Genomic DNA, 22696 nt, shown 5'->3' on the forward strand with positions numbered 1-22696 from the left:
ATATAAATATAAGTGATGCTTTCCCGCCGTATGTCCCCAGATTATTTCTATTTCTCTTATTGTATAATATCTAATAAGTAACAAGCAAATCTTAATTACAATGATTAATACAAGTAACAACAGTAGTAGTACTACAATGGTTGGTAGTAGTAGTAACTCATCATACAAATTACAATATGATAGTATATTACAACAATATTATTATGTTAATTTAAATGATAATACAATAACATTTGATTCACCATGTGAAGTAAACCATACGATACAACATAAGAAACATTCAATAATACCAAAGTTACTCAGAAGAAAATTATCATCACCATCTTTATGTAATTACACTACCACTACAACAGAACAACATCCGCCTTCATTATATCGTAGAATAAGTAATGCATTATCAATTAAATCAAATAAGTCAACATCACAAGAATTAATAACAACAACAACTAAAAGTATACAACAATCAGAAGAACAAGAGTCACGTGTTATTGAGGGTATTGATGATGAATATCTTATTAATAATGTAACTAATTATAAGAATTTCTCCGGTACTTCATATGATTATAATAGTGAATCAGAAGGAGAACTTGAATCAGTTGATAGTGAAGAAGAACTTAATGAAATTATACCTTATTATTATCAATCTCAATATGTATTAGAACATCAACAAGGTGATACCAGTGTATATGATAATTATGATAAAGAATTAGAAAGAAGAGAATTACGCTTACAAATGTTAAAAGAATTATATTAACCCTTTAGTTAGATAGTTATGTAAATAGAGTTTTAAATGGGACAAATTATAGAGTATATTACTTACACTTGTAAATGAGTCTCTAAGGAATAACCGGTTAGTTAACAAGTTAAACGCTTTCTTTAAAGGTAGTAATATATATTTACATGAACAAGGTATATACAAGGAAGGGTCTAATGTCTCTTAATGAAACCATCTTTAGCACTATCTTTTCTTCTTTTAGTAATCTCCAATTTCCTATCAGCCATTTCAGCTGCTTTTAAAGCTTTCTTATTTTGACTTTCACTAAAACTACTAAACCATTCAGCAATACCATTAGGACCCTTTTGAGAAACCTTCAGTAATTCTTCTGATGTCATCTTTGGTGGCATTCCTAACCATTTCCTAACAATCCCAATCCTAAATGCAAGAGCTTGAACTAACGAAAACATCGAATTTGCCGCAAAATACAACAACACGGCCGCTGAAAAAGATTTCGTGAAAACAATCGACAAGATAGGAACAAATGTCATAATCTTCTTCATACTCTGAGCCATAGCATTCTGTCCCGTTTCCCCTCCCAATCTAACCACGGTAATAATAGCACCGGCAGCAATAACCTGCAATCCCAAATATGGATCCACTTGACTCAAATCCTCAAACCAAGCCATACCTTGATCACTAAACCCCTCAACTGGAACATTTGCCATCTTTCTCAAAGCTTGGAAAAACCCATATGCTAACGGTAATTGTAATATTGGAGCCATACTAGCAAACGTACTAATTCCATATTTTTTCATAATCTTCTTCCTCAATTGAACTCCTTTCATCTGTTCAGCAGTATTAGTGGCATTCTTAACCAATTCCATGGCTTTATCGAGCTCGGGTTTATGTTTGGACATCTTGGTGGCATTGGCACTGGCACGGACATAAAGGGGGAAAAGAAGGACTCTTAATGTGAGTGTGGCGGCGATGATTGTGGCCCACCATGGGAGTCCGGTATAGACATGGGTGTATTCTAATAAACGTTCAACTAAGGCTGTTGGGCCATAGCCTTCGGCAAGACCTATTGATTGGAGATAGCCGATTTGGTTGGAGTGGAGGGTAGTGGTGGTGACTAGGGTGTCGACTGCGTCGGGGATGGTGTCGAAGGAGACTAATTTATCTCTGATTTCTTCGGCGAGGGGGGTGGAAGCAACTGGAGCAGCAGCTGCTGCTGCGGTTGAGTTGTTTCTGATTGATGTGATTGATGATGAACAAAGACCAATCCTGGTAGATGGTTGCTGTGTAATAACTCTTGATGTTCTTAAGATCTGAGATCTTATTGAACGTGATAATCCTATTCTTAACATATTTGCTTCGGTCTTATCAAGATGGGGGACTACCTTGTTGGTTCTTCTGTTTAATTTCTTCAATTTGGAAAATGAAAAATTTTTTTTTATTCTCCAACCCCCAAAGCAGTTCTCGCGTATTTAATTTTTTTTTCATTATAAATCAAAGAAGAAAGGAATGGCTTTTACTCAATGGTTTACAAGAGACATACAGAGAAACTCTTTGTATAAAACTATATAGACAAGCATACCAGAGATGTACTCCTTATATACAATTAGTATACGACGAGCAATCCCTCGAATAAGTCGAATACGACTGACTACTAATCAATTATCATCAATTAAACATCGTACCACTTCCCGATACAATACAACAATTGAAAGATATCAACATACAACTACTGCTACGGCTACGGCTACGGCTACTACAGACACAACAACTACATTTGACATTGACGGAACTGCCGAAGCCCCATCTCCCACTCCCAATAAGTCAATTGTAATAGACCGAGAGGAACACATCCAACAATTAAACAAACATTTCCAATTAGTAATATCTGATGAATCACGATTCGATGAAGCAATACATTTAATAGACACATATGAAAACCTACTATCTCCCAAACTCCTTCAAGTATTCATCTATAATCTCCTCCAAACAAACAATCTCGAACTAGTCACAATTCTCCTTCATAAACTAATCCCCAATACAATCCCATGTCTCCCTAATGAATTATGGTCAATTTATATTTCCAAAACTTGTGAAACTCCCAATTATTTATCAGCAATTTACATCTTTCATAACATAATCGACCCATATCCATTCCACATCGAAGATCCTAGTCATTACACCTTGGATAATAACCTTGTCCCCTTCCTCATAACCCCGGACCAAATCCGGGGTCTTGCCTTAGTCTTCTCGATTCATCGTGATTCAATTAGACAAATTGGTCTCATGACTTATTTCAAACGGTTTTATTCCGCCATGCATAATCAAGACCTTTATAGATTCTTAAGTATTCAATTAATCGAAACATATGCATCCAAACCCGAAACCCATCTTCATGCCTTGGATGAATTTAATAAATTGGCATATCGAACTGAGGTTATTGAACAGCGAGGATTAAGATCACGTCATGGTAAATTATTGGGGTTTGTCGGTCATAAAAATGTGGCAACCCGATTGGATAGGACGAAATATAATCTATTCCCGATGGATAATGACCAGATTATTCCGGAAGATAAAAAGACACAATTGGATTTACATCAACAATTGATTGGAAAAATATGTAATTTGGAATTATTCAATCCATTTATGTTTAGAAATGTCTATCATTATCGAGGAGTTCAAAATCCTATCATTAGTCGATTGTATTATGTTGATGAATTACCCAATTTTAATAAATTTATTCAATCACAAGTTGAAAATGTCTTATCTGAAGACAAAAATGTTCTAGAGACTTTGGTGAAAATGTGTTCTGGTTCTCGAGTGTTTATGAATGATATAGGACATGTTTTTATCGTGAGTTCATTGTGTAAATTACATAAACAATTTTTGGCCTTGGGTTTCCTAAAAGCATTAGCAAATACTCAAATAGAGAAATATAATCAGCATGCAATTCGATATCAAAATTTCCAAATCATAATCCATAGTATTCTGGAAGATATGACCCAAGCGGATTTAGGTGGGATGGAATTAAGGGAGTTTTTGAAATTGATGATGGATTTTCATTCTGAAATGCGTGGGGTTCGTCAAGATAAGCCGACTTCACCAGGGTATAGAGTCTTACAGGAATATATCTCGTTGTTGTTGAAATTACCCGATGTGAGGTTGCATGAATTGGTTCCATATTTGGAAATGTTATACCAAAGATCTGATAATTATTTATGTCTATTTGAAGATCAATATAATAAATTAATGGAATTATTAACTCCGGATTATGAGATGTATAAATCAATTGTTCATAAAATATGACGACCCACAACATGTACATAAAATTTAATAACATATTCATGTAAATATATAACTACAATACATAACGCTAATACTACTATTATACAATTTCTCTAATCATCTCTTGGATTTGACATTCTATGAATCTTAACCATCGAATTATTCAAATCCCCAACCACAGCAATATCCTGAGGAGTAATAAAAATCGATTGTGATTTAGGATATTCTTGTAAATGGGCCATTAATAATTTAATACTAATACTTCTATTAATTTGATCCATAAAAACATCAAATTCATCCAATCCTCTAATTCTTGAATCCATAACCTTCCAAATTGACAATAATAATGCAATTTGTGTAAATGATTTCTCCCCTCCCAGTAATGAATCAACTGTTCTCATTTCATCATCTTTTTTGGTTTGAGCTAATAATTTTAGGCATTTATCTTTGAATTCAAATGATAATTTCCCACGATATCCTCTCATCGCTAATGAATCTTCAAATGTTCGAGAAGCGTTATTTACCGCGGCAGTGATTAGGGTTCTTAATACATTGAATCTAATATTTAATTCAACACGAAGTCTATTATAAGTTTCATTCAAATCATCAAGTTCTCCCTTGGCTATTTCCATTTTTGTTTTGGTTTGGGCTAATTGTTTTTGAATCTCTTCGAATGATATTCCAATACTTTCTTCGGCAGCTTGAAGACGCATTTGAATCTCGGCATATTCATTAGCAATGGTGTCTTTAGTATCCTGTTCGGTAATTGTGACTTCTTCTCTCGGACATACATTCTCGGCAACCTCAACTAATTTAGTTAATGTCGTATTGGCAGTTCCTAATTTCTCAGTGGCAGCTTCGAGAACAGCTTGGTATTGAGTACGTTTATTTAACCATTCCTTCTCCCTTGTTTGAATCTGAATTTGTTTATCAAGCTGTAAATCAATTTGTTTCTGAATCTCAGAACAGGCCTTATTGGCTTTTTCTACCGCTTCTTTTAATAATTTATAATTAGGACGTAATCGTTCATGTTCAGCTTTTTTCTTTTGTCCTTCTTCTTTCATCGATTCCATAATCCCTTCATATCTCATAATTTGATTCTCAAGTCCTTCAATCTGAGCCAGTAATTTTTCAATCTTGGTCTTATCAACATTCTCATCTAATTTATTTTGTGCATTTGCAAGTTCTCGATTCAAACGACGAATCTCACCCTCAATCCCTTTATGTTCAATTTCCAATTCCCGACGTTTCCTAGCTTGAATCTCCCTAATCCGACTTATCTCATCTTCAATCTTTCGTTTATTCTCCCTCTCATGATCCAATTTCCCTCTTAACTCAGCAATCAACGCATCCTTACTCTCAACCCCAAACTTATCCAATTCTCCTCTATACGGAACTGGATCTTGTCTGTAGGTCGAACCGGCCATGTTCACTTTTATACCCGAATCAGCCCCAAATGGAGCAAAGATATTCGATACATTAGGACTCCTCAATATCCGTTCACTACCTTGGGTATTCTCCATCAATAAATTCCGTTCAATACTATTACAATCAATCAAAGTATTCAATACTTCTTCATTCTGAATCAATAATGCATCATAAATCGTCTTGAATTCCGCCGGGGCTTTTCCTTGCATGAAATCCAATCGTTCATTTTTCCTGACGATGATGTTATTTCTTGATCGGTAGGATTTGAGAATTTGGGCTAGTTTAGATCGATCTTGTTCATTACTAACCACGAATGAATCTAAGGTTCTACCGAGGAATGAATTCATAAGGGCTTTATATTGTTTGAATTGGGGTTTGACTACCACATGAATCCCGATGGGGCCGATGGGGGTTTTTGCCCATTGGGTTTGGTTGATTCTTTTGATGATATCAGGCATGGATTTTCCAAAGGGGGCATATTTGTCCGACCCACCTTGAGATCTTCTTAAGGAGTTGATTTGTTTATCGTATTCGGAGATTTTGGATTGGGAATCTTGGATTTTTTTGTTTAATTCTTGGATTTCAGGGTCGTATTGATTTCGTAATTCACGGATTTTATCTTGACAGGTCAGTAATTGATTTTCAAGCTCGGGTAACTGGGCGTTGATTTCTTCGACTTTGGTTTGGAGTTCAAGTTTTGATCCACCGTTGATATGATCGATCCGGGCTTGTTCTTTATCGACTTCTGCTTGCTTGCGTTTGATTTCTCTCTGGGTTTCTTTAATGTTGTCGGCTTGTGCCTCGAGTTCTTTCCTACAGTCCGACAGTTCACTGCTTAATTGTTTCATTTTATCCTTCATGGCTTGATGTTCGGAACGAATTTTCAGATATTGTTCTTGGGCTTCGTTTCGACTATTTTCCAAAGTGACTTTTTCTGATTCATTAGATTCTAAATCTTTAGAACAGGTAAGAATTTCTTTTTCACAAGTTTCTAAATTACTTTCAGTTTCTTCAATTCTATTCTTGAATTTCTTAACTTTTCCTTCCATATATTCAACATTAAACCAATTAATCTTTCCAAGTAATTTATGTAACTTTTCTCTTAAACCAGCTTGTGATTCATGTCTATCATATAACTCTTTAGCTTCTTTAAATTCTGCAGTACGAGCTTTAACATGTTCCTTAGCTGGTGAAATTTTCTTTTCAATTTGTTGAATATTTTCAGTAGTTTCAGAATAATTAGAAAGAATTTGATTAATATTAGCCCCATCCATAAAATATTGATATTTATCTTTATCAGTACTTGAAGTTAAAAATTCTCTTGCTCTATCTTGTGATAAAAAAACCAACGGATTATCAATTGCAATACCAAATTTAGTTAAAATCTCAGCCACAGTTGATTTCTTACTACATACTTTCTTCTTAGATTCATTTCTAATCAGATATGGATGTGCACCATGACGATTCAATATACGTTCAATAATGATTCTTTTCCCATATATATGGGGTTTAAATGCAGCTCTACCTTCATTCTTAAACACAATGGTAATCTTAGCTCTATTGGTCCCATCTTTAATCAAGTCCTTCATAGAATTACCTCTATTGGTTTCATGGGCTTTACAACCCAATCCAACAGCAATGCCTGTAAAAATTGCACTTTTACCAGAACCATTACTACCAATTACAAAATTAATTTGATTTCCTAATTCAAGTTCAAATAAAGAATGACACATGAAGTTTTCAAATCGTAATTTTTCAATTATACCAGCTGATTTATTACTTTCATCATCGTCTTCTACTTGTTGTTCAGGAATTGAATCTTCTTGATCAGTGGTGGGGGAACTTTCTTCAATTAAATCTTCGGTAGTTGAATCTGCGTCAGAATCGGAATCGGAGTCGGAATCTGATTCTTCTTCTTCTTCGTCGGAATAGGTTACCTTGCGACGTTTGGTTAATTTCTGAGTCATGAATTCATTTACACCTACTTCTCCCTAATTGTGTGTTTTAGTTAGAAAAAGTTGATACTCTTGATAGATATGAATGAGTGTGTATTTTGTACATACCATTGGATCAAATGTTTCATCTGATTCATCATTATCTCCTCCATCATCTCGTCTTCTCTTATTTGATAGTAGATGATCTTTACTTGTCATATTTGATTTTGTCGACAAGTGGGTTAGCAGTGAAAGAAAGAAGTGATTGGATGGTTTTTGTAATTATTCTCAACTTTTGATTCTCCCTCAAATCACCCAAAAAAAAAAAAAAAAAAAAAAATTGGGAAAAAAAAAAAAAAAAAAAATGAAGAAGACGCGTTTTTTTTTTTAATTAGAATTTTTTTTGTTTTTTCACAGAGTGTCGTATTGGACCCGTGTTGTGTCGCATATCTGGGGGACTTTGCGACACAAAGTGAGAGCACGTGAAATTCCCAATAGGATTCATACACTGTTATAACTACTACTACGACTACTGGTACTATTAATACTTACTTCTAGTTGCAAAAGCTTTTAACACTCTAAGTACCATTAGCTCGACAATCATTGATTGATAGTTTATACCTCTTGTTTCAAGAGAAGTATGGGTTTGGATTAACTCGACTACCAGATATTGATTTGCTTAAGATAAGAAAATTCTTCAATTAATTCTCCAATCTTATAAAAGTGACAGTTTAAGGCTGTAATTTTTTCATTTCTTTACATATGAAATCTCGATTTGTGTGATCTCAACAGTTTATCGAAAGATTGAAAGGCGGTTCTAAATATCAAATCAATTTGTATCGCGGAGCCTTGAAATTATTTTATTTTCTGGGGAAAGAAATTTATTGTGCATAAAAAATATTTTGAATAGAAATTTAAATTATTTTCATTTATCCGATGGCTTTAGTTTAAAGAATCACATCAAATACAAACCCAACCATATTGAAGGATACTGGAATCTTTTCAGAAAATGAATGACTTTGCAATAAAGAGAATCCTACCTTTAATCCACAGCTTGCTTTAAAAGTTTGAGAAAAAAAGGTTGCTACGTACTTGCATCTTTCTTCAACTCAATAATTTGTTGAATGAATGCCCAAGCTGAAAATCATTCAGCTAGTCTTTGTAATAAAATTGGATACGGCATTAGTAACCTCGCCCAACATAAGAAACGAATTTTGAGGTCAGCAAGAGTGACCCCTTTGTTTGTCATATCCTAAAGTATGATTGAATCATCTGATTTGCATTCGTCCAACGTCAAATAATAATTAACGGTTAAATAATATTGACTTAAAAAATATTCAATCTTCCCATATAGTGGTTCCAAGGGCATATATATAAACCGAGAGATGACCCCGCTATTGACAAAATCACCATTCGATGTAACAATTCAAACACCTAAACTCAAAAATGAGATACTCTAGTTTATTAACAACTGCTACGATTATCACTTCCGTGCTTTGTCAACATATCAAACCTCGCGATGAAGAAACCGACGTCAAAACCTCCTCAGGTTCCCAATTTCAACCAAAAGTATTGATCATCTCCATGTTTGGACTCGAAAGAGATCCATGGTTGGAATCAATGGACCTTATTCAAAACATAACCATCCCAGGATTGTCTCCCATGTATCCCACCATTCATTGCACAACCAATGGTACCATTTGTCAAATTACCATTGATGAGGGTGAAATCAACGCCGCTGCTTCGATGACTGCATTGACTCTTTCTCCGTTATTTGATTTATCCAAGACATATTTCCTAATTGCTGGTATTGCTGGTGGTGAACCACAATATACTACTTTAGGAGGGGTAACGTTTGCCAGATTTGCCGTACAAGTTGGTTTAGCATATCAATTCGGGTATGATGATTACATTAAAGAACATCCAGATTGGACTACTGGTTATATACCATTTGGAGTTTCTGACCAAGATTCATATCCTGAAAGTGTATTTGGAACTGAAGTATTTGAAGTCAATGAAAAGTTGAGAGATCGTGCTGTTGAATTGGCGCAAAAAGTCAACTTAAACAAGGGTAATGAACTTAATGCCCAATTCAGACAATTGTATACTGAGGAAGTTGCCCGGGCTGAGCCTGCTATTTACAAATGTGATGTTTCAACTTCTGATAATTACTTTACTGGAAATATCTTAAACGACTACGCGGCAAATTTCACAAAACTAATGACAAATGGTACCGCCACTTATTGTGCTACTGCTTTGGAAGATAATGCAACGTTGGAAGTCTTGACTAGATTAAGTAAGTCAGGTTTGGTTGATTTTGATCGAGTTATGATTATGAGATCAATTGCTAATTTTGCAAGACCTCCTCCATCTATGAGTGCACTTGACTTCTTCTTTAATGGAACCACTGGTGGTATTGAAGCTTCGCTTGATAATTTGGTTATTGCAGGTACTCCGATCATTCATGATATTTTAACAAATTGGGAAACTGATTACAAAAACGGTAACAAGTATGCGTCTAATAATTATATAGGTGATGTCTATGGTACTTTGGGTGGTACCCCAGACTTCGGCTTTGATTCATATATTGAATTTTAAGAAGACAGAGGTATATTAGTTCTTGTTTATATAAATAGACTAATTAAACAAATTTTTATTAAAAAGGATTATAAAAAACTAAAACTCTACATAAATATTTTTAAAAATTGTTAAAATAATACATAGTTACATCTCTCTCTAAGTCTCTATTCTTGAACTGGAAGTAGAGAATCTTTTCTCTGTCAAATCTTTATCAAACAGAGGTTCACGAACCATACTTGATTTGGAATTATCATTAGAATGAGTTTCAACCACATCTTCAAATAAAACACCATAATTGACAATCAATCTTTCCAAAATTGAATTCATAAATCCAAAATTATTAACAAGAATTTCTAAATGACTAGCTTCAGTCAAAGCAGGACCAATAACAGTAGCAAGATTCGAAGCAGTCATTTTATTATTGGCATTAAACTGACTCACCTTGTTCAAATGACCAATCAACAATTTGAAGGTTCTATAGTTGGATTGTGGTAACGACATCAATATATTTATATATTTTTCAATCCAACCAGAAGATTCATCTGATGTTGTTGCTTCATGTCTAATTTCAAAAAATCCATTGATGACCTTATCAGTAAGTAAAGCATCTGGTAATTCTCTAAAATATGTCTTCACTACACTAGTCAAAGCATGAGTGTCATAACTTCTCAAATGAAATTCAAGTGTACCAATTCTATCAATAGTTGATTTTAAATTTGCCAATTCAGTAACAGCACAACTGATTCTATAAATACCAACATCTTTGATTCCATTATTTTCGATTTCTTGAAAGATTCCTTCCAAGAATGATGGATACGCTGTACCATCACGGGCACAAACATGACTAATTGGTACTCCAAATGTAAGTGATCCTCCAACATTCTTGGAATTAAGACTTCTTGAGAAAAACCAATGACGATTGGCATAATTTAATTTAATCAACCAATCATTCAACTCATTGTTGGTGGTACATTGGAAAAAGTAAGATTCACCAGTAACTTCTGAATCAATCTTGAATCCCAAAGGCATTATATAAACTGGGAATATCTTTCTATTCTTTAATGAAATTATCGTATGAGCTTTTTGTTTGACATGATGTTGACGTTCAGGACTAGGTAACAAACTGAAATGAACAACCGCTTCCGGAACATTTGATAATGAAAATGATTTTGCGGTTCTGAATAATCCAGTTATTTTAAATCTTGACGCCGCACTTGTTTTATATGCCAAAGATTGTCTCTTGAGTGAATTTGCTGAAGTTTTCTTGGAGATTGTTTGAAGGAAACTTGAACCATTATTCTCTGCTGTTGGAACTTGTTGACTCATATTTTGTGCTTCTTTGGTATCCTTGATCAGTTTCTTACTATTATCAGCCAATAATATACGACGTTGTTCTCTAATGACCGATACAAACAATTTAGTAGAATCGTCAATATTATATGGAGACATTTCACGAAGAATATATGGAGTATTCAATGCATCATCAAGACTGAAAAGGAAATCAAATTCATGACTATCACTATACGTAAATTCTTCACCTTCAAATTCTTCAACCGTTAATTCCCTCACTAGTTTAAAGATAAGATATCTTTTATTAAAATTCACCATTGATTTGAAAAATGATGGACATTTATTCATTTCAATCAAATTCTCAATTATCCATCCAAAACATGGTAACAAAGGTTCTTGAATTTGCATATCATTTTCATCAAGATTGTTTGGGAACAACAGATAAACATCATCATAGTAAATTGGTTGTGCTGGTGGAGCATCTCCCAATAGAGATCTCGATGCTTTTATCCATAAGTTTGCAAGAGCTCTGCTTGATGGAGAATAAATAACATTAATAATAGCAGTTTCAATAAATGATGGGATATTTCCTTTGTTTTTACCTTCAAATACAAACTGATTATCAGTCATTTTCAAGCGACAAATCTTACCCATTATCAATAAAGTCCTCATACGATCTAATCTTTCTTCAGATGTAAGTCCACTATCACAAATTTGAATTGATAAATAATTCTTGAATTTGAAATATAATTTAAATAATTTTCGGAATATAAGTGGGAATTCATTTAATAATAATAATTTTTGATCAGGAATAACCAAGGATTCAAAATAGGTAAAAATATTTGAAATTATCATATTTGAATCTGGAGTAGTTGCCTTTTGGAAATTATAATCTAAAAGACAATTCTTTTCAAATGAATTTTCCAAAATCTTATGAACCTTAACCCAATCTTCTGCTCTGATTCCCTTATAGAACCCTACTAATAATTTATTAAACTTATGAAGAAATTTTTCAATCTTGTGAATGTTTTTATAACCAGGTAAATTCCTATTCACTGGAACTTCATGAATTGAATTATCAAATTTGAATTTATTAATTAAATATTCTTCAAACTTCAGAATTTCAACTGGACGATATACTTTCTTGACAAAGATCTTCTTTAATTTCTTATAATATGAAACCAAGCTTTCAAAAGTAGGTTCTAAATTAGCATCAATCTTGTTTGAATTATACCAATGTAAGATTTCATTACTAAATAATTTCAACAACTTCATTAAGATTTGCTTATTACCTAAATCAACTGAAAAGTTAGAATATAAATTATTAACCAACACAATCAAAACCTTTAATACATTAATTTGAATCTTCAATAATAATTCATAATCTACTTCTCCCAACTCACTTGGATCAGCAGTATTATCTAAGCTCCAATTTGGAAATTCAAAAGGCAAACGTAACACCTGATCAAAAGCAGTAGCACCAGGAGTGGATTTTTGATTCTTATTAGTACCACCACCATTAGCACTTTCAGCCTTGTGTTTCTTCAAATAACTATTCTTCTTCATGACAGAAATCACCGCATTTCCAGAATTTATAAATCTATGTGCTAATTTGTTTAACAATTCCTTAGTGGTCATAAATGAAGTATAATTCAACAAAAACACAAATCTATATTCAGTTAAATCCATTACAATATCTTCATGGAAATATTTTGCATCAAGCAATAATAAATCAATTAATTTATCCATAGTTGCGAATTTTGGGATAAATTTATATGTTTTTCTTAAATCAAAAGTTCCACTGGTAGAAGTTCTTCCATTCTTATTCCTTTTGGGTGATGAAGGTATACTTGTGAATTGATCAGAATTCAAAAATCCTTCCACGTCAAGTCCAAGTCCACTATGAACAGAAGTATTGGCTTCTTCCCCATCTCCATTTCCAACTCCTTGATGGTTTTCATCATCAAATTCACCAGTGAAGGAAGAATTTGGATTTAAATTCTCAACTTCGGTAACAAAATCATCAATTCTAAAAGTTAATTCATCATCAATTGCAAAATTATGTTTTCCTATTGGATCCAATAACATGGCGTTAGATTTTTCATCTGAAGGTGTTAAATGATCATATTTGAGTATATCCAATTTAAAAAACTTGTTGTTGAATAATGGAATTCTAGAATTTGGATTAAATTCATTCCCATCGACAGAAATACCAGATATTGAACTTCCAGATTCCATTGAGTTTAAAGATGTGTTTGATTGACTCTTGTTTCTCATAAATGTTAATTCTAATGGAGTTTGAGGAACCACAGAAGTACTAGTTGTTGGACTTAAATAACCTTCCGGTAATTCTGGTTCAAAAGCAAGTGATAATTTCATTATTTGTTCCAAATTCATTGATTCACAATTAAGTTCGATTAATTTAAGTAATGCAAATGTGATATGTGCATCTTGATTACTTCTAGGTGGAATTGGGAACTTTGGTCTAGCTGTATTTGGTAATTCTTTGTCGTTTTCATTATTTGCACCTAAATATAACACTTGATTCAAACTTTCATTGGAGAATATGAATCCCATTGCATCATATCGACGTAAAACATCGTCATTATAACTTATAATTTCATCATGGTTTTCTAAATTTGAAATATAATCATTCCAACGTTTAAATGAATATTGAATTCTTTTCCAAACTGAATCTAATTCATAAATATCACTACAATATTTAGTTGCTGAAGTACCTTCCATATTATTAATTACCAGATCACCAAAATATGGCACAATCTTTTCCTTGGCATAAATCTTACCTAATCCTCTTGGGGCCATAATATGATATGAATCAGTTGAACTAATTCCATCAGCATTATTAGTATCATCACTTCTCCTCAATTTCATTTCGGAAGACGTGAAAGTATCAGTAGACAAGAACCTACGATCCAATTCAAACAATACTGGAGACCAATCATTTTTCAACAATTTAATATATTCACTTGAAACCAATGACCAAACATTTGTTAATCTTAATACTGGTTGAGATAAAACAATTGAAGATATACCTAGCCATGAAGACATGTTACCTGATTTGTCCAATAAACAACCCAAATCAATCCATTTCTCTAATAATCTTGCTTTAGTTTCTGCAACAGATGATGTATGAACTGCTACATGGTTTTCAAGGAACAAGTGACTAATCAATAATCGTGATAAATAATGGATATGGTGATCATTATTAAATACCAATGGGTTCTTTTTATAGAATCCAGTGGAAGAATCTCTTGAGTTCAATGAAGATAATAATAATAAGGATTTATCAATATCTGAATTCCAACAACGGAAAAACTTCAAATCTATTTCACTTATACTTCGAGCAAAGTCTATTAAATTGATTTCCAGCATGAATGTGGTTGATTTCAAATCATGGAAAGGTTGGATATGAGCAGGTATATCATTGTTTACCAATTCAATTAACATTTGTTGTTTCTGTAACATCTTCTTCTTGAATATTTCAATCTCATTAAATTCATTCTTGTACGTTTCTTGATCAAGATTGGAGGTAATAACTTCTATAAGTCCCAAGATATAAGGGGCAATATCTGATTTCAATAAAAATCCACAGAAATTCTGTTCAATATTGGTTAACAAGTTTAAAATCCTCTTTATTAATATGCAATTGTTTATAGTTCCTTCGAACTTGCCTTCAAAAATTGCGGTTAAAAAAGTAGTAAATAATCTTAATACAGATCCAAAATCAGGGAATATAGGTAAGATATTAATCGCAGTCTTGACCGATTCTTCATCAAGTTCCTCATGAGCAAAAAGAATGAAATGAACCAAAGCTTCTATTGAATTGGCACCTGTGCCTTTCTCTATTGATACCAAAGGAGTTGTAAATTTGTGGCTCACCATGTCATACTTTAAATCAGGATGAGGTATTCTTGTCTTTAAATAACTAATTGGAGATTCAGGTATAATAAATGATCGAGGTGGGAATTGTTGTAAAGCACTAAGTGGTGTTGGTGGTAGACTATGATTATCAGGTAACTTTCTAGATCCCAGAGAGGGAATTGATTGGTTGAGGGACTCTAATCCTCTTTGTTCCTTAGATGGAGGTGTTGGTGGATCAATTTGGGATTGTGAATTTATTGATTCGCTATCAAATTCGGTATTCTCAACTATATCTTCTTCTAATCTAAATCTCTTTATGTTTAAATTTGTTACAGGTTTGTACAAGTATAAATGAGCTCCTTTAAGCTCAGCTCTAAATAATCGTAAATTACGTTCACTAACTTCATTATTATTAACCACGGCATTGACCCAAGTAGTTTTAACTATAGTACCATCAAAGTCAGGTTTGATTAAGGATGATAACTTAGTTGGATTCTGTAAACTGGAAATGGAGGACACTGATCCTTTACGAGGGTTTAACGATTTGTAATAACCATTGTTGGATGTTATTGATATTTTACTGGTATGGGTTCTCGACTTGGATACTGACGTGGGTTGTGATGAGGTAATAGATTGCTTATCTGAGACTAATGTACTAGCTTCAAGTAAAGAAGACGCCAGGTCTATACCATAATAATCAAATTCGGACGCGTAGGTCACTGTTGTATTTTCTTGCGGTTGCGGTTGTGGCAGCAGTCTTTGGTTCTCGTCATTTCTATTGCCTGGTTTACTAGTTGATAAACTTCTTCTTCGATTATCCTTATCCTTCCTAATCCAGATCTTTCTCATCTTGTTTTGGCAAATGATATGGAGGGGGTTGTGATACTTAGTTGTTGAGGGGGGTTGTAAAAAATTAGTTTCCTTCTTCCGAGTGGGTGTTTTTAGTTGATTTGATGGAAACGAGAAAACAGGTTGACTTTAGCTTATAAAATTAACTAACTCTCAATAATAAGGTAGATACACACACACAATACACACACACACTACTTTTGCAATGAAAGGATTGGTTGTTTTGTTATTGTTGTTGATGTTTTTTGGTGGGACTTTAAAAATTAGAATTTTTTTTTACAACGCAATTTTTTTTTTATGTTGGAAGAAAATTTAATTTTCTGATTGTTAAGGAATTTTTTAAATCGAGAGGTTTTTTTTTTTATTTTTCACTGTTAAATAATTTTATAAAAAATAAAAATAATACACACATATAAAATAATATTTTTTAAACAAATTTATTTTTTCTTTGTTTTAACGAATTTATTTTTTTAATTTTATTTTACTCTAGGTAATACTCAATTTTTTTTTTACCATAGTTAGTATAGTTACATAGCTATTCTACAGTAATATATATATATCTTACGCGTTTATTAATGCTTGAAGTAAAAAGAAAACTACAAACGTGTGGAAATCCGGACACATTTACAAATAAACTAACAGCCGAAATAAATACAGTTTGGTGACTTTCTTCTCATTGTTCTTTGCGTAACAAATTCATTTTCGTCTAAGTAAATTTGGCCCATTTTCTCTTTTTTTTGCTTTACAAAATGATCGTGGAATTTTCTTAAAAAACTTTTGATAGTTGCATAAAAAATAATCTTAAAATTGTTTCGTGTAAAAATTTTTTCTATTCTATCTTTTGATTTGGAAAATAATTTTATTCTTTGTATTGTTCTCCCCCATTGTTTTTCATAAATAATACTGTTCTTTATTCCTTTCATAATTATACCTAAATAGGTCATGATCCAAACGTAGATACAGCATATAGTAGCTGTAACAACAATAGATCTAAAAGACAATATCAAAACACGATAGTTAAAAATCACAAAACTAAAAAAAGAGTAAAGAATAAAGACGCAGATAGGCTAGTATGACAGAATTGCGATTACAACAGAAAACACCAACTATCGACATTTGATTCAGTTAAGTATTCAACAAGCTTTGAGAGAGCTGACAAACTGAGCCCCCCCCTCTATGTTCACCCGATTTCATTTCCTTGGGATAGCTCTGTGGCTTTCCGAAATGTTCTTTCATTTGTTTGTATTTCTATCAATAGAAGATCGGGAAGATCGTGAGGCTTTTACAGGTTATGAATCTTTTCTTCGGTCCATGCTTGGCGATTGACTTGTCAAATGAAAGCTATATATAGAAGCACAAACTATCCCCCCTCCCCCATCCACACTAACCTACCCACATCCATGGTTTTGATTTGTGACGAGAATCGTGTTTTCTCCCTTGACAACTTACCTTTCTTTTTGAAAGGGTTTGATCTACGCCATTAAGTTTAGATTTTTACTCTAAACGCGAAAATTAGATGTTTACATTACAAATCGAGTTTAATACCAACAACTGTAAATACCAAGACCAATTCAAGAAAATCATTCTTCCCCCTCACATATTTTTCTCTTGATACAAAGAGATTCAGTAAAAATATCCCAATGGAATGAATGATCTTTCATAACCGAAACCGAACCAAATCATATTAATTTTTTTTTGTTGGTATATACTCTTGTCTGTTCTTGCGAGTAGGTTTAATATCTCACATGAGATGAGCTTCCATTCACTTCAACTTACATGCATAACAAAAAGAGTCAACCAAAAACATCATGCAATTAGACACAGCCAACATTTTTAATACAACTCGCTAAAGTATCTTCTACATGGCTTTACTTAATATTCATCTTATTTAACGGAGTTTGGTGTACTGCACGACTATCTCTTAACCCCATCACTTCTTATTACACCATATGACATCATTCTATCCAAGAATAACTCTCTAATAGTAGTTGTGCTTTCATATCCCCCTTTGATCTAGAATCAAACTCCGGCTCGGTTCGTTCGCCTGTTCTTTCCGTTATCTTATCGAGGTGAGAGAAACACATTTCCATCTGAAACAAAATGTTACATGTCAACGTGCCACGCGGTTAAATAACACTCGGAGATCTTCATCAAACGACCACTCTGACTCATTTTATCTCGGTTATTCACAACTAGTATCTCATGCGTTTATTAAACTAGTGTTATCTCAAAGTGGGTGCACAAGTTTCAGAATAACCGTCTCTGCATAAATTCTGAAACAAAATTCACGCTGAAACGCCTATTCTGAAACATATAATGGGAGGAGATCATAATGATCGCTATGATTATTTCGGACATGTGATTAAAATCTGAAATGAAATTAGAAATAATCGTACTGACTTTGATCCTACTGATTCATTTGAATATATTCGTTTATTTGCCTATTTCCAAAAGCTTACCGAGTCAGAATTTATTAAGCAACATGGCTTATTTGATGGCCAAAAATTTCCAAAAGTTCCTCAAGGTCACTTGTGGATTTTATTACTATCAACTCTATCTTTAGTGTGAATTGTAAGCACTGGTTATTAATCTAATCTGATACTCTTGAAGAGTTTTAATATTGCAACAGCTACAACTCAAGGACAAAGATGAACCTGAAAGTGATATATCAATGGGAGTGAGAACAACGTGAAATGGAAAAACCAGAGTTAAAAAGTCAATAGCCACAGGAGATGGCAAGAATAATAAACGAAAAGCACCAATAGCTAGAGAATAAGAAGTTGAAGAAATCATCAAACGGCCCACCAAAAAATAACACTTCGTCTATGCAACCCAAATCTGTTTAAGGCAGTCATAGGACGGAGATGAGGAAAGAAATATCCCTTGGAAGTATCATCGATTGACCATATCTTATATATCATAAACATACCTTGCTTTTACAAATTCTTTCAATTTGTATGGGTTGAACTCTCCATTGTCTGTGTCAGTAAAATCTCCTTTGTTGCAAATAATCTCTCTTTTAAATTCATCCCATATGAGAAGCGAAAGGGATTTCGAAAGTAGCAAATAAGTTTCATTAGTTATTTCTGTACAATTAAGCATGCTATTATACGTTTTCGGAACGGAAGACTGGGTATTCATCTACTACTAGTGGCAATAATCCAATTGCTGCAAAATTTCTGCTCATCTTTTTGATTCGCACACGCCCATTTTTTTCACTCCAGTTTTACACGACCCTATCCTTTTTTGGATGCTGAAAAAAAACCTCAATTTCTATCAGACTGAATTTAGTACGCCACCCATCATTCAGTTGTCATCACATCTATCTCAATTGTATCACTTATAAAGAAAAATATTCCCTCAATTGGTTTATCAAAATCACTATCTTCATTGCATTATAAAATAATAAACAAAACAACATATATATAAATATACAAACATGTCGGATCCATTTTCAATCAACGGAGGTGCAGCAGTCGCCATGGTAGGAAAAGGATGTATAGCAATAGCCAGTGATCTCAGATTAGGTCAACAATCACTTGGAGTGGCCAATAATTTCGAAAAAGTATTCCAATTTGGTGATAAATGTTTCTTAGGTCTTACCGGTTTGGCAACTGATGTCTTAACATTATCGGAAACATTTAGATTCAAGACCAATTTATATAAATTACGAGAAGAAAGAAATATCGAACCTAAGACATTGGCAAATTTGGTGAGTTCAACCTTATATGAACGTAGATTTGGTCCATATTTCGTTGGACCTATTGTTGCTGGTTTAGGAAGTAAGGATAATCAACCATTTATATGTGGATTTGATTCAATTGGATGTATTGATTTCGCCAAAGATTTTATTGTGAGTGGTACTGCAACTGATCAATTGTATGGGATGTGTGAATCACTTTATGAACCGGATTTGGAACCGGAAGATTTATTTGAGACTATTAGTCAGGCATTATTGAATGCGGTAGATAGAGATGCCTTGTCGGGTTGGGGTGCAGTGGTATATATTGTGACTAAAGATAAAGTAGTCAAGAGAGTTTTGAAAACTCGTCAAGATTAGGGATTGTGTGTGTACATTAGAATAATAATAAGTCTTATTAAATAGATGTATTAAAAAAAAAAGAGCAAATATACATAAAACCGTTAAATATAAATAGCAATCTCTTTGAACCTTGTTTTTTGTTGAACTAAATACCCATTCTCTTAATAACATATTCTTGGGCAACCACACCTAAACTCAATGCCAATCCATCTTTAATCCAACCACTTACCCATTCCCTTGGATCCACTTCTCCCTCTGGTTCTTCTCCCATTATACTCAAATCATCTCCATCAAGCCAAGAAGCCCAACGTAATGGGAATGCTTGGGATTTAGTAATGATTGAAATATCATTAGTTATATCCTTGAAGATGATTGTAAAACTAAATGAATCAGGATTTGTCCCTTCAATAACGGTAGTTGAATCAGTTGTAGTCAGTTTTGAAGAATCGGATTTCGTACATATTGGTTGAATAGAAATGAAAATATTTGAAGTATTTACTAATTCTTCATCTTCTTCCGCAGGTTGTTGAGCTTCATTGTCTTGTTTTGGTGCATTGGCAGCTTGAAGTCTTCTATAATCTTTAATTGAACTTTCTAAATTTGCAAAACATAATTTTTCACCATCGATTAATTTCCCATAAAACAAATTCAAAGTAGTATTCAGAGGTTCTTGTGAAGTGGAATGGGAATTGAATTGATGAACAGCTACTCTAACCCCACCTTCAACTTGCTTCATCACCTGGGAAAACTTTTCATTTACAATTCGATCCAAATATGATAAATTATATAAATCACATACAACGAAAATATTCAATACTTCATTAACATCACCCAATTCTTCTAATATACCTTGTTTAATAGATTGACCAACATTAAGAATCATGGAATTCAATTTATTAGAAATATCAGCTGTATCAATTTGTTGTCGTTCTTGATTAATTCTATTCGTGGTAGTCAGAGCCAATTGATAAGTTTGTTCAGTAATCTTTTCCGCATTAGTAGTTATCGATCCCCAAAGAGATGATACTTTATTAGAACCTTGAGTCGACCACCAATTTGTAATTGAACTTATTGGATCACCAATTTCTAGTTCAGCACCAGCATCATTAGTGGTATGGCCATCATCAGATTTGGAAGTGTCAGACGATGAAGGACCAGTAGTTGCATCAGTGCTGCCAACTACATCAGTCGCAGAAGGTGTTGCATCCGCAGGAGCTTGAGGATGAGGAGGAGTGGCTGAAATTGTATCGGTTTTCTTGGGTTCTAATCTCTTAGTTGGACGTTTCTTTTCATGTTGAGCCAATTCATCAAGAAAGTCCAATAAATCTTCTGGATTTTCTTCCTTTTTGGTGGTTCCAGACGAGGAGATTGAAGTATTGTCAAAATCACTTGATTTCTTACCAATTGGAAGTTTTGGAGTAGATGGTTTAGAATCGGGAAGTGAATTGATGAAGTCTAAGACATCATCTTTGCTTGGTTGGTTATTACTCATACTTTTTCTTGTTGTACTTTCAATGCTGGTAATTTTGGCGTGTGGTAAATTAAGTGTCATGATTTTCAATTGGTATCAAAAGGGTAGGTACTGGATAAGAATGTAGAGTCGTGTACCAAAATCAACAGAAAAAAAGGTTTTTCTATTCAAATCCCGTTTTACCATTTTGCATTGAATGATTCTCAAAAGACAAACTGGAAAAAAAAAAGTGGAACCAATTGTATCCCGAGAATTACTTATTAATATTAGTCATCTTCTAAGAGGAACACTTATAAACCTATTGCAATAATAATATAATACACGATGCATCCACAACTAGACAAGAATAGATTCGACACCTGTGAAAAACTAATGGATGCACTTGAAGAATGTCATCGTCAAGAATTTGTTAAACAACTTTTGGGAAGTTGTAATTTTGAAAAAGATCAATTATCAAATTGTTTACATTATACAAGAGTACATGACTCTCATGAAAGAATTAGACAAAGTAGAGAAAAGAAAAAGAAGTTTGAAGAGAAATTAAAGAGGAATGAAGAAGAATTATATGGAAAAGATGGATATTTAAAGAAAGTTATTGAATTGGAACAAAAAGCAAAGAAACTTTGAACAAAAGAGGGAATCGAATAGAAGGAATCAGGGCGGTTTGATCTGTAAATAGTGACATATTTCGTGTGTATATTTAAAGTACGAATATATGTAAAATGGATATTAAAATTAATGTAGTTGAATTAGGAGGAACGATAACTCTTGGAACGAGAAGTTCTTGAAATCAAAAGGTTTCAACTGGCAAAAGAATGAGAGGACCATAATTGGGTGGGATAAAGAAGCAAGGGCGACATACAAGAGAATAGCAGCTAGGGATGTCCAAAGTGTATGTAATATTTTTAAGCCATGGTACACGTAAAATGCAACACATAAATATGTTGCAAAAAAATCCTCCCTAGTCATAAGAATATAACCAACCCATCAATAAAGAGAACATCTACAAACATCATATAGAAACAATTAGCATATAATTAATTATTATTATTATTATAAAAGAAATCCCATTGTATATATATAAAATCTACCCAAAAAATTAACTAAAGAAAATTAAAACCAAACGCCATAAGAATTGTAACAAGTAACAAATCAATCAACTAAACAAATAAAACCCATAAAAAATGTAAAGCAACAACCAA

The 22696-nt window shown here is 33.2% G+C and overlaps 9 protein-coding genes across 9 annotated transcripts; 5 read left to right on the plus strand and 4 right to left on the minus strand. All coding sequences in view use genetic code 12, as the record gives it.

The window, feature by feature from the left end:
- Positions 1-100: 100 nt before the first annotated feature.
- J8A68_002423 (uncharacterized protein) lies at positions 101-754 on the plus strand (the record flags this gene model as incomplete). The annotated part of the gene is made up of 1 exon (XM_049406172.1): positions 101-754. The coding sequence occupies one exon, from the start codon at positions 101-103 to the stop codon at positions 752-754; it is 654 nt and encodes a 217-aa protein (XP_049264277.1).
- Positions 755-927: 173 nt separating this feature from the next.
- On the minus strand, positions 928-2085 carry J8A68_002424 (membrane insertase; the record flags this gene model as incomplete). The annotated part of the gene is made up of 1 exon (XM_049406173.1): positions 928-2085. One exon carries the CDS (start codon positions 2083-2085, stop codon positions 928-930), a length of 1158 nt encoding a protein of 385 aa, XP_049264278.1.
- A 235-nt stretch (positions 2086-2320) lies between these two features.
- On the plus strand, positions 2321-4039 carry J8A68_002425 (uncharacterized protein; the record flags this gene model as incomplete). Its single annotated transcript, XM_049406174.1, has 1 exon — positions 2321-4039. The coding sequence occupies one exon, from the start codon at positions 2321-2323 to the stop codon at positions 4037-4039; it is 1719 nt and encodes a 572-aa protein (XP_049264279.1).
- A 92-nt stretch (positions 4040-4131) lies between these two features.
- On the minus strand, positions 4132-7599 carry SMC6 (DNA repair protein; the record flags this gene model as incomplete). The annotated part of the gene is made up of 2 exons (XM_049406176.1): positions 4132-7437; positions 7510-7599. 2 exons carry the CDS (start codon positions 7597-7599, stop codon positions 4132-4134), a joined length of 3396 nt encoding a protein of 1131 aa, XP_049264280.1.
- A 1227-nt stretch (positions 7600-8826) lies between these two features.
- Positions 8827-9978, plus strand: NUP (Nupp; the record flags this gene model as incomplete). The annotated part of the gene is made up of 1 exon (XM_049406177.1): positions 8827-9978. The coding sequence occupies one exon, from the start codon at positions 8827-8829 to the stop codon at positions 9976-9978; it is 1152 nt and encodes a 383-aa protein (XP_049264281.1).
- Positions 9979-10116: 138 nt separating this feature from the next.
- On the minus strand, positions 10117-15981 carry BEM2 (Bem2p; the record flags this gene model as incomplete). Its single annotated transcript, XM_049406178.1, has 1 exon — positions 10117-15981. The coding sequence occupies one exon, from the start codon at positions 15979-15981 to the stop codon at positions 10117-10119; it is 5865 nt and encodes a 1954-aa protein (XP_049264282.1).
- Positions 15982-19420: 3439 nt separating this feature from the next.
- On the plus strand, positions 19421-20041 carry PUP3 (proteasome core particle subunit beta 3; the record flags this gene model as incomplete). The annotated part of the gene is made up of 1 exon (XM_049406179.1): positions 19421-20041. One exon carries the CDS (start codon positions 19421-19423, stop codon positions 20039-20041), a length of 621 nt encoding a protein of 206 aa, XP_049264283.1.
- A 127-nt stretch (positions 20042-20168) lies between these two features.
- Positions 20169-21575, minus strand: J8A68_002430 (uncharacterized protein; the record flags this gene model as incomplete). Its single annotated transcript, XM_049406180.1, has 1 exon — positions 20169-21575. One exon carries the CDS (start codon positions 21573-21575, stop codon positions 20169-20171), a length of 1407 nt encoding a protein of 468 aa, XP_049264284.1.
- A 243-nt stretch (positions 21576-21818) lies between these two features.
- J8A68_002431 (uncharacterized protein) lies at positions 21819-22121 on the plus strand (the record flags this gene model as incomplete). The annotated part of the gene is made up of 1 exon (XM_049406181.1): positions 21819-22121. The coding sequence occupies one exon, from the start codon at positions 21819-21821 to the stop codon at positions 22119-22121; it is 303 nt and encodes a 100-aa protein (XP_049264285.1).
- Positions 22122-22696: the final 575 nt, after the last annotated feature.

This window comes from Hemisphaericaspora subhashii (assembly GCF_019202705.1).
Source record: "Hemisphaericaspora subhashii strain CBS 10753 chromosome Unknown scaffold70, whole genome shotgun sequence".
Classification (NCBI taxonomy): domain Eukaryota; kingdom Fungi; phylum Ascomycota; class Pichiomycetes; order Serinales; family Debaryomycetaceae; genus Hemisphaericaspora; species Hemisphaericaspora subhashii.